Raw genomic sequence first — 12,137 nt, forward strand, 5'->3', positions numbered from 1 at the left:
TAGACAGGCTGGGCTCCTGATGGATGTCACTCCTTCCTCTATTGTCTGAAGCATTGGAAAGCTCTGCCTGGGCCTCAACCACAGGGATGATTACAGCCCCATCGTTAGAACATTACTGGCATCTGCTCCACTAATAGTGTCTCATGTCCACTAGGCTGACTTAGTGGGAGTAGAGAGAACCGTTCTGGTTCAGTGACTAACCTAATTAGGGCTGTGGTTCCTGGTTCCTAGTGCCTATGTACCCTTTCACTCTCCCCTGACTCACCCTTTTTTCTGCACTCTCAATCACTGTACCAGAAATTACTTCTGTCCCACTTTTCCTCCAACTGAATACAAGTTAAATTCATCAACCAATCTGAAGCTTTCACTCACCCGCACGCAAAGAAAAGGCTTCACAGGTAAAAACAAGATGGTTTATTTAGTACCGTAACACCTTTCGCAGTGTATAAAGTAAGAAAAGGAAATGTAATACACACCATGAACTTATGGGTAAGTGTTACATTCAACTGTTAAATCCTTCAATGGTTTTTCACATCTCCATGTCTACGCATGCACTTTCAATTCACAATCACATTCTATTGTCTTCAGCATGATAGCATGCTTACATTACATGATACAGTATATGAGTCTTCACATCAAGCTCTGTATGCCAGATGCATGCATCAACTCATGGCTTGGCTTGTTACATCAATTTCTATTACATGTAAACTGACTGGGAAGTGTGCCTTAGTTTCATACAATAAAAAGGTGATTAAGCAGCTTGTGGTCTGTTTATCTTAATGGAAATGGAACAAAAATTAACAAAAGTTAGTTACAATGTGTTGTGTTGGGTTTGTCAGGAATGACTTGTATTATACCTCCCAATGGTGTGCATGCACATCCTTATAGTTAAACACCTAAATAATCTTCCTTTTCTCCTCCACACACTCAGAATTCAAATTTCTCTTCATGTTAGGACGGTAAGTTATAGTACGGTGGTAGTACTGTGTGGTAGTAATGTGTAATTGGTAGTACTTTGTGGCTATTATGTGACGGTGCTGGTAGTACTGTGGTAGAACTGTGTGGATATGTGTGGTGGTGGTGGTGGTGGTGGCGTGTCCTAAACTCAGAACCAGAACTCGGAAACGAAGATGTGGACATTGACGATGTTCCGATGAGACACCACCCCAGAGGTGACATAGTTCATAGCCAGCTTCAACACCATGTTTAGCGAGCCAATCAGGGGCTTCACCTGTCGGACGACACCTAAGGGAGACACAGAGGGATAGTCAGAGAGTGAAGGGTACCAAACGTACTGGGTAAGGGGGGTGTTATGACTGACCATCAAGTTAGCTTTATTAAAACTGTTTTATTTAGTTAGCAGTCGTCCTTACAGGGGATAGGAAACCTTTCTCTACGTTTTTGCATTCTTACTCGTAACATACTGTATGGAAGTAATAGGCCCATTCTAGTTCTATCTCGGGACATTCTAGAATGAAAAGTGACAGCAGGGATGGATCGATGTTGTTTTCTTCTCATCACGTGCAGCAATAGTATTACTGGAGCCTGGTGACGTGATGACCTCATATGATGAGAGGAATGTCAAACCTATTCATGTGACTCGGGCTTTTATTTCTCTCCTTCATCCCTCCCTCCCTCCATCCATCCACCCGTCCCCACCTTCCTCCCTCCAACCGCCAACCTCCCCTGGAGGACAAGCAAAAGAGACACTCTCCTATCACGGTAACAACGTGGGGGAAACACACCACCACTGCTTTAGACCGAGACCCAAGAATGACCGAATGCACATGGAATTTGTTGGAAGCTCTTTTTAAGTGAACATGCGATTACAGAGTGAAAGAACGCCAGTGTTTATCCAGGCTGTCAGCAGGCCCTTTTCTCTGCGGAGGGCTGGTGACATTTCAGCTCAGTCCTGTTTGAACAGCCATCGCCCAGCGTGCAGCCAGGCAGCACAATCACTGCACTGTCCTTTCACTGTTGTCTTTCTCTCTATCTATCCCTCTCTCTCAACGGTTTCTCACACAGAGAGACAGGTATTAGATGAAGTAGGTATTGGTCTCATAATTCAAAAATATATTCAATTCAATGCGGTAAAGTCTATCAAAAGTACAGCATGATGAATTATCTTAAATCAAATCAACAAGATGTCACGCCATCACTCAATGTGACGCATGAAAAGCCTTTGTACCACAATTGTCATAAACCAGTGAGAGACATTTGTTCATGGGTATTTCCATGTTAAAAGCCCCATGAGCACTAACATATGAAGTTCATATGAGCACATCACATTTGATGTCAAACGAAAGCTAGAGAAACTAAGGCTTTTATACATTTTTCTACCGTTTCCATCCTAAAAATTAGGAATATGCGAAGGCTTTGACTTCTGGTCAAGCAGATGGAAAAGGGGTCTTAGAAAACAGAAAAAGTCTTAAAAGGTATTAGAATACATCAAAACACAATAATGTTGGAGTTTTTATTTTATTTTATTTCACCTTTATCTAACCAGGTAGGCTAGTTGAGAACAAGTTCTCATTTGCAACTGTGACCTGACCAAGATAAAGCATAGCAGTGTGAACAGACAACAACACAGAGTTACACATGGAGTGAACAATAAACAAGTCAATAACATGGTAGAAAAAAAGAGAATCTATATACAATGTGTGCAAAAGGCATGAGGTAGGCAATAAATCGAGTAATTACAATTTAGCAGATTAACACTGGAGTGATAAATCATCAGATGATCATGTGCAAGAAGAGATACTGGTGTGCAAAAGAGCAGAAAAGTAAATAAATAAAAGCAGTATGGGGGGTGAGGTAGGTAAATTGGGTGGGTAGTTTACAGATGGACTATGTACAGCTGCAGCGATCGGTTAGCTGCTCGGATAGCAGATTTTTAAAGTTGTTGAGGGAGATAAAAGTCTCCAACTTCAGAGATTTTTGCAATTCGTTCCAGTCGCAGGCAGCAGAGAACTGGAAGGAAAGGCGTCCAAATGAGGTTTTGGCTTTAGGGATGATCAGTGAGATACACCTGCTGGAGCGCGTGCTACGGGTGGGTGTAGCCATCGTGACCAGTGAACTGAGATAAGGCGGCACTTTACCTAGCATAGCCTTGTAGATGACCTGGAGCCAGTGGGTCTGACGACGAACATGTAGCGAGGGCCAGCGGACTAGGGCATACAGGTCGCAGTGGTGGGTCGTATAAGGTGCTTTAGTAACAAAACGGATGGCACTGTGATAAACTGCATCCAGTTTGCTGAGTAGAGTATTGGAAGCTATTTTGTAGATGACATCGCCGAAGTCGAGGATCGGTAGGATAGTCAGTTTTACTAGGGTAAGTTTGGCGGCGTGAGTGAAGGAGGCTTTGTTGCGGAATAGAAAGCCGACTCTAGATTTGATTTTGGATTGGAGATGTTTGATATGAGTCTGGAAGGAGAGTTTGCAGTCTAGCCAGACACCTAGGTACTTATAGATGTCCACATATTCTAGGTCGGAACCGTCCAGGGTGGTGATGCTAGTCGGGCGTGCGGGTGCAGGCAGCGAACGGTTGAAAAGCATGCATTTGGTTTTACTAGCGTTTAAGAGCAGTTGGAGGCCACGGAAGGAGTGTTGTATGGCAAAGTAAAGACCCTACCAACTAATATCAACATTTTATATTTACTTTTGCAGAAATTATTTGCCATACGTTTACTAAATATTGCCTATTGTCTTGTCATTACAAAATCAGTAACATAATGACTGCAACTGAATTGGCTACAGTGGGAATTCATTGTAGTAACAAACCACAGTTGGGTCACCTACTACCTTCCTCCCTTCCACTGGCATTCTGTTATGTCCGGTCCGGACTAACCAAATTTGGTCTTGTTTAGAGGTGGAGCTCATTCAAATAATAGCCAGTGTGTATAATAATACCCAAACATGTAAAGGAAGATGTAAAAAAAATTCTGCCATGAAGAGAAGGACATTCATAATTATGCATTTCTGTATAGTACAGATCAAAGACCCATGATTTCATTCTGTTACCATCAGTCTGTTAATGGGTGTTAATCCACTTCACTTACAAATGTAGGATCTTAATTTGACCACTCTTTCGTTGCTGAGAATTTTCCTACACAGAAGGAAATGTAAACTTGTAGTGTATTTGAGGTTTAAAAAGGTTTCTAAAGTTTGTAATTTCTACATTGAAATTTCAGACTTGATTTGCCCATTAATTATAATCCACATAATTCACATTTCCTGTTGCTGCAGGATTATTTTCCTGCTGTAGCAAACTGGCTCAAATGAAGAACCTACATCTGTATTATAGTTCAATAACCAAAATAGATTTTTTTCAAACTTAAGGTGTTATATCATAGCTGGCACCCCATTCTTTCTGCAGATATTTAAGAGTTTTTGTTAAACATGGTCACATAAAAAACAGGGAGATTTTACCGTCCATCTGTTACCAAACTTTACATCTGCACTGTTCTTCGAGTAAATGTGATTCTGGAAACTGTTCTGTCTAAATAAAAAGTATTCCTTGTGCATAGAGTTGCATGGTTTGTTTAACTTTGCAATCAATGGTTTTTGTTTGGCATACTTTTAAAGTGAAAAATCGGAGTCTCAGCATCATCCTGTTTCCGTGGAATTGCCCTCATTCTCACCACAGGGCAAACGATGAAGATCAAGGGTGAGCTGGTTGCTGCAAATGTCCTCTGGGGTGGACACTGGCATGGTGTGGGGTTAGAATCTAGACCCTCTCTAAAACGCGAACATTATTTTCTCTTCTCCTCTCTTGCCTTCTCCCTGTCTCATCTTCTCCTCTTCCTAAGGGGGCCTGCCTGATGTTTGTGGCACCCTCATTGAGGCCCGCGAGGGTAAATTAGTCCCATGTGTTGGACGACGGGAAGCGGACTGGTCTGTCACGCGATACAGCCATGAAGGCAGGCAGGCATTCCTTCAGGGATCCATCTTTAGGCGGCAGCAAGAGAAGCTCAACCAGAGTCAGTCTTACTGAGCCTCCCCTCTCGTCCCCTCTCCCCTCATCCTTCTCCCAGTCAGTCTGGATCCCTGCGGCCACACAGAAGATTCCAGAAGATTTCAGCGATAAGCGCCTGAAGAGTGTGGAATAGGGCCCTTCTTACCAGGGTTGCCCCCTTGTTTTGGTGTTTTGGGACTCTGTTGCGTAGTGACACAGGGCTGAGGGGCTGAGGGGAGCGGGCGGGGGTTTTATTGTTTCCAAACCGTCAGCTCCATCAGAGAGAAGGAACCTCTGTGTGAACTCAACGACAGTGCTGCAGCACTAATGTTCAGAAAAATAAAGGACATGGAAAAACAGATTGGGGCTTTGCGTATATGAAACAATTATTATCATCATCAGCAAATGGAGGTGGCATGCTGTTCAGTTATACAAGTGCCAAATATTCACTCAATACGGAGAGATAATGTAGACATAAAGTTGACTGAGTTTGGGAATTGATCCACTGCATGTAAGTAGTTGACATACAACAAGATATACTACCAATGCAATATGTGCACTGTGTGCAATGCATGAGAAAAAACAGAGTTCATGAAGTTCAAATTTGCTAATGTAACTTCGAAGTCAATCAGTTCACAGGGTTCAATATTGGATGAACTAGAATACCCAATCAAGGCGAGCGAGAGCGAGACGAGCACAATGAAACATACCATTCATTATAAATACAGTGTGGAGCACCACAATACGGCATGGATTTCACTTTCACAATAGCCCTGTTTTATTGGGAGTAGAGCAATTGTCTCAGATCATAAATGTGACCCGAATCCAATGGATGCTCTAAATGTTTTTCATTACAGGGGTCAGCTGGGGCCAAGTTTGCTGCTGCCGCAAACAAAATGTCTCAAGGACAAATGAAAATCAGAGGGACAAACAAGCGAAATGTTACATTATTTTAAATTTACATGATATAAAAAATACACTAGACAATGTAGGATTCAACTAAATGTTGCCATGAGCATCAACAGTCAAAACTCCTCAATATCTAAATGGCATTGCACAACTATGTTACGTCTGTAGGCGTCTCACGGCTTTCTCAGGAACTGTGCTCAGTTCTACTGTCAGCAGCTTACATGTAGTCACTGATCAGTGAGGTGTAGCAGCTGAGTCCCTTGATTGGCTCAACACAGCTCAGCAAGTGGCAGAGTGATGTAGTGCATGCAGTGTGTGTTCCTCTTAATGATCCCATGTTTTAATTGCGCAGTTAGACCAGCCAGATGTTACACCCGAAGAGGCTTGTATGAAGCCTTATAAGGGCTCTGTGCTTCAGCATGTTTCACATCCACAGCACACAGAGTACTGTATCCTCCATGAAGACAAGGCATCTACAGTGACAGCTGGAGCTCAACATACTAGCTATGAACCTGAGGTTCAACCAAACCACCACAACCACATAATCATTGCAAACATTTCACTCAGTCACGAGCTGTGGTGAGGTGAAAACCTCAAAGCTACCAGGTTTTACTTTGATGCAATCATATCATCAGTACCTGAGGTGTAGGCCTTTACACATAAACAATAAAAAGACCAGATCTCTCACTGATATCATCTCTCCTCTACTTTGTGTATCTAGTACATTCCAGGATATGATTGTACGCCTACAGTACGCCTGAAAGTGCTCTGCTCTGCTATCCCTGGGAGTGCGTTGTTCTGTTCCTCTGAGGTAGTATATCTGCCGCAGGGTGCAGAGGTGACCCCACCATGTTCCAACCTCCATCAAACACACAGCTGCACAAACCCCCTGTTCCCCAGAACATTCCACCACACCATAAAATAGCCTGTAAGTAGAAAAGGCATTAACACTAGAGGCGCAGAGGCAGTCATTTTGACTGCATATGAATTTCAAATTGAAATATCTCTTCAATTTTTTTAAGTCATGCTGCCCTCCTTCCTTGAATTTTCCTAAATAAGTGTATTTAACACACATATGTTGTTAGAATTTAGATATCACCATTGGTGATTGTAGCATGTAAATCTTGGTGGGGCAAAATAAAGCCCCTACACAACACAACACAAAACAACACATTAACAATGAAAGCTCATACAATATTCAATGATTCCTTTTCTCTGAAAACAGGTTATAGGCAACACCAAGTCAGAACAGTAGGCGAAATTAAGAGGGGAAAATATACCAAATTATTAGGGTGAGGCACATGGGCTGCTAACAGCTTACTACACAACATACTCCTAGTATTATTTTCATAGCTACAGTATACACCCCCCCCCCCCCCCCCCCCCCCCCCCGGCATATTTCATCATTTATGCAGCAGCGTACAAGACATTTTTGGACTCACCTTGTTGTGATGTGCTCACTTGAATTGGAAGGTGGCGAGGCAGTCTTTCGTGGACAGATTTTGTCATTAAACTTTGTCATCAAAGTCTGGCATTCTCTGGATTTATGGTGCTTTTAAGACCACTGAGAACTCGGAAAAAACAAGGTTGAATCATGATGAAGTCAGTGATCTTCAGGTCGTAGCTCTTGAAAGAGGCCCGAGTTCCAGACTTACAATTCCGATTGGGTGATTGTTTTATCCTGAGTTCCCAGTTGTCTTGAACTCGCTGAAGTGAGATTTCCTAGTTCCAAGTTTACAGTTGTTTTTAGCGCGGCAAAAATGTTGCTGGATTGACAGTATGGCCAATGTTGAATGTTTATCATTTCAAACTTGGAAAAGAGACCCTTAAACCCAGATTTGGGACCACACAGACACTCCACTGAACAGCAGGCTAGTGATTGCTTTGCCATGCTCGCAGTTATCCACTGATTCCTTCCAAACCACTCATTGTTGAATTTACTATTTCCAACTTATTGTGTAATGTGTATGTCCAATGAGCACCGATATGTTTCATCTACAATTTATTTTCATTATTTCTCTTCATATGACAAGGATTAAAGAAGATTTTCCATAGATTGTCGACTTGATTCATGATGATGACTGTTGGCTAAGAGTTTGAAAGTATCAGTCCAATCAAAGCTGCTGTAGATATAACGTGGTGTGACGTAATTTTATCTGTGGCCAATGACCTTGAGCCTTCTTGCATGGGCACTTCTAATGTATCTCTATGGCAGCACCCAAGAGGCTTGAATTTTCAGAGCTCTACCCTTAGATTTGGCGGTGACGTCGTGTCCCCATGAGTGAGAGAGCCAATCAAGGCGCAACTAGAGAACATTACCAACCCCTACGCTCCGTATTTTCCGCTGGCTGCCCCACCACCAGAGAAAGCACTGAGCTGTCTGAAACACCTGCCTTTTGGAGCGGCCTTACTCAAGAAAGCAGAAAAGATAACGTTTGTTAACTCAATGATTATTATATATTTTTTTACATTGTTTGCAAACAAATATTAATAACAAAATAACATGCAAAACAGGCAACCCTGGTTTTTTTTAGCTAAAAATGTGGGGCTCAAAACAGGTGGGGCTCTGCCCTGAATGACTGGTCGCCGCTGGATATCACGAACGGAATATGTGTTATAAGAAGTTTTAGGAGGACATGTCATTTCTTTCCCTGGATTACCAAAAAGTGACTTTTTCTAATCATCCTATAGAGTCACATGCAGGTAAGACGTTTTGATTTCTATCAGAGGAGCCTGGTGGGAGGAGCTATAGGATGACGGGCTCATTGTAATAGCTGGGATGGAATCAATGGAACGGAGTCAAACATGTGGTTTCCATGTTTGATGTGTTTGATACATTCCATTTATTCCATTCCAGCCATTACAATGAGCCCGTTCTCATATAGCCCCTCCCACCAGCCTCCTCTGAGTTCTATATAGTATCAGATAGAGCAGATTCTGAGGTTTCCAAAACCCTTAACCTTGCTAAATAAATCTATTTCAAAATGTCACTTTTTCCCATGAATAACCGCTGTTCTTTTGCGCTCCACACGTGAGATCCCCCACAGTAACTTAAACTAATAAAAATTTTATGGTGTTTGATTGTTACCCAAGACCTTCATGAACACAACCAAAGGATACTTTTTCTGATAGGATATGTGAAATGTACTTATTAGACAGTTAGAACGTTGCAGTCAAAATGGCTGCTCATTGGCGTAGTAAGGGGGGTAGCGAGGCCCGGTATTTTAAGTGTTAAATACATGGTATCAGAGGAGACACTGCCACAAAACAAAGTGAAGCAAATGTCAGGAGGCTGCGAGGGATACAATATTAAAGGGTTACATGTAAACAGTACAATTTCGGGGTTTTCTGGTTTCTACAACTCGGCGAGGAAGTGTATGACAAAATCCAAAATGAACGGGTTTAACACCAAAAACAAATGAAAAGGATGCGTCGGCCTCACCACAGTATTGTATAATGACACGCTGGCCGTGGTGCGATGCATACTCAGTGCTGTAAAACCATTGGACAAAGGCCAGGCAGAGCACGCTACGGCCCAGGCCCAGGCCGTTCTGAGAGAGGCATAGGATTAGCATGAACCCCCTTGGGGACCGGACCATAGGGCACGGGCCTGACTGGCCTTTCTTGTGTGTTTGGTATAGCTCCTGATCACAACCAACTGACCGACGGTTGGGCAGTCCAGCCAGGCTGTCTAAACAGTCCCTTGACCACTCCAAAGGAGACGTGAGCACTGAACACCCCCAGTCTGAAAGGCCAGCTCGTGTGGTTTGGTATTTCAAGGTCATTTAGCAATGAGTCACAGTTACAGATCAAATGAACCATTGGACGCATGCAATCATGCTCCACTGTTTGTGACATCATTGAAAAAGTAGCTACAGTAGCTGGAAGGAAAAGATTGCTGCTTTTCTTGGACTTTCTATTTTCGGTGGTTGTTTAATGGATGAGTAGCATTGATGATATAGTAACATTATCTTTATTGTGACCTTCACCTCGTAGTAAAAGTGACCTTGTACAGTAACCTAAACTACCGGTGAGGAGCATAGGACAGATTAGACAAAAGCACTCTATATCTAGAAACAAAGCATTAAAACCTACAACAGAAGTTGATGCTGGATTTGGTGGACTTCCTGGAAACATTGATTTCTCAACATGCGCTTTTCCTGGTGAATGTCTTTTGGATCCATATTTGATAAATGGATACAGTATGTCAGTATCCCTGGATACCTTTCATTACATTATCTGTATTGGCCAAAAATATATACATAAAGCAGTGGCGGTCGGTGCCATTTAAGATGAGGGAGAACTATTTTTTTTCATGAGACTGGTCTTATTTCTATAACAGCATACTGGATGACTCTCATTCATATTCCATTCACCTAGTTCAATGTAACAGCGATAGGTTTAGGCTACTGCATAATGTTCAAATGTTCCCTATACCCATCCTGAGGTTGCTACAACCTAGCCTATGAATGAAAGTTTACAACGTAGGTGTAGACAGGTCGAGAGACAAATATGTGACATTCAATACTGCCTAGCACACTCTTGCCTGCATCAAGCTGATATAGGGTGTAATCATTGGTCCAACATTTGCTAACGAGAGTTTCTATTGGACAAATGAAGGTATGTTAATCCCCGTTTTGTTCCATTTGCTTCCGTTTAAGAAATGTTTTCCAACAGAATTTGCAGAATGAATACACCCATGATCACACGTAAACACAGTTCACTTACATAGCAGCCACGTTGTATTCCTTCTCGCATCGATGCGCTCTCCTCCTCTCACCTCTTCCCTTCGCTTGTTGACTTCAATGCACAACACATCAGCTACATGTGACCAGGCGAAAAAACCTTTTCAAGCCAAACTGATACACACAGCCAACATCGTTCTCACCATATTCACTAATGTAATGTCATAGTCAGCATAGCTAATAGAACTAACGCGTTACTAAACCCGCTACAATCATGCAGTAACATTACAATGTACAGTCAGTAAGCAGTTACACCGGTGGGCCCCAGTGGCAATAAATTCGTAATACCAAAAGCTTACGTTGACTTGGAAAATTTCCAGTGTTGTAATGGAAAGTCATGGCCAGCTAGCTAACATAGCATCCCTCAGTTTGAGCAAGGTGTTTGAGTAGGCTAAACCAGCTAGCTGCATTTGATAGCTAAGTAAGTGTAACTAGAAGTGAAAAAATGAGGACATCTCTCTCACTATTCCTCTTTTGCTTCTCCTTCTTTTTGGAAGAAATTAATTTGAGGAGGATGGAAGCTAGCTGTCCTCCGGCTACACCATGGTGCTACCCTACAGAGTGCTGTTTGTATATGTATTTATTATGAATTATGGATCCCCATTAGCTGCTGGCAAAGCAGTCCCCGCTGCTTTCACAGTCGCCGCTGTTCCATAAGGTGCTATTTTTATCTGTTTTTTAAATCCAATTTTACTGCTTGCGTCACTTACTTGATGTGGAATAGAGTTCCATGTAGTCATGGCTCTATGTAGTACTGTTTGCCTCCCATAGTCTGTTCTGGACTTGGGGACTGTAAAGAGACCTCTTGTGGCATGTCTTGTGGGGTATGCATGGGTGTCCGAGCTGTGTACCAGTAGTTTAGACAGACAGCTTGGTGCATTCAGCATGTCAATACCTCTCACATATAAAAGTAGTGATGAAGTCAATCTCTCCTCCACTTTCAAACAGGAGAGATTGACATGCATATTATTAAAATCAGCTCTCTGTGTACATCCAAGGGCCAGCCGTGCTGCCCTGTTCTGAGCCAATTGCAATTTTCTGAAGTCCTTTTTTGTAGCACCTGACCACACGACTGAACAGTAGTCAAGGTGCGACAAAACTAGGGCCTGTAGGACCTGCCTTGTTGATAGTGTTGTTAAGAAGGCAGAGCATCGCTTTATTATAGACAGACTTCTCCCCATCTTAGCTACTACTGCATCAATATGTTTTGACCATGACAGTTTCCAATCTAGGGTTACTCCAAGCAGTTCAGTCATCTCAACTTGCTCAATTTCCACATTATTATTACAAGATTTAGTTGAGGTTTAGGGATTAGTGAGTGTTTTGTTCCAAATACAATGCTTTACGTTTTAGAAATATTTAGGGCTAACTGTAACGGGTGACGCTCTCCTCATCCTCGGACGAGGTGAGGAGAGAAGGATCCTCAGACCAAAACGCAGCTTCAGGGAGATAAGCCATCTTTATTAAACAACGATAAAGATGGCAACACGAAACGAAACAAACACTTGCAAAACTACAAAATAACAAAA

At 42.4% G+C, this 12,137-nt stretch overlaps 1 protein-coding gene across 1 annotated transcript in view; it reads right to left on the reverse strand.

Moving 5' to 3' along the window:
- Nucleotides 1-399: 399 nt before the first annotated feature.
- Nucleotides 400-12,137, reverse strand: part of LOC129862678 (fibulin-1-like) — a 51,652-nt gene continuing 39,914 nt past the window's right edge. The window contains exon 17 of the mRNA XM_055934562.1: nucleotides 400-1,245. Coding sequence (XP_055790537.1) covers nucleotides 1,106-1,245 — 140 coding nt within the window. The 3' untranslated portion in view covers nucleotides 400-1,105. The remainder of the gene's footprint in view (nucleotides 1,246-12,137) is intronic.

This window comes from Salvelinus fontinalis, chromosome 9, assembly GCF_029448725.1.
Source record: "Salvelinus fontinalis isolate EN_2023a chromosome 9, ASM2944872v1, whole genome shotgun sequence".
NCBI lineage: Eukaryota > Metazoa > Chordata > Actinopteri > Salmoniformes > Salmonidae > Salvelinus > Salvelinus fontinalis.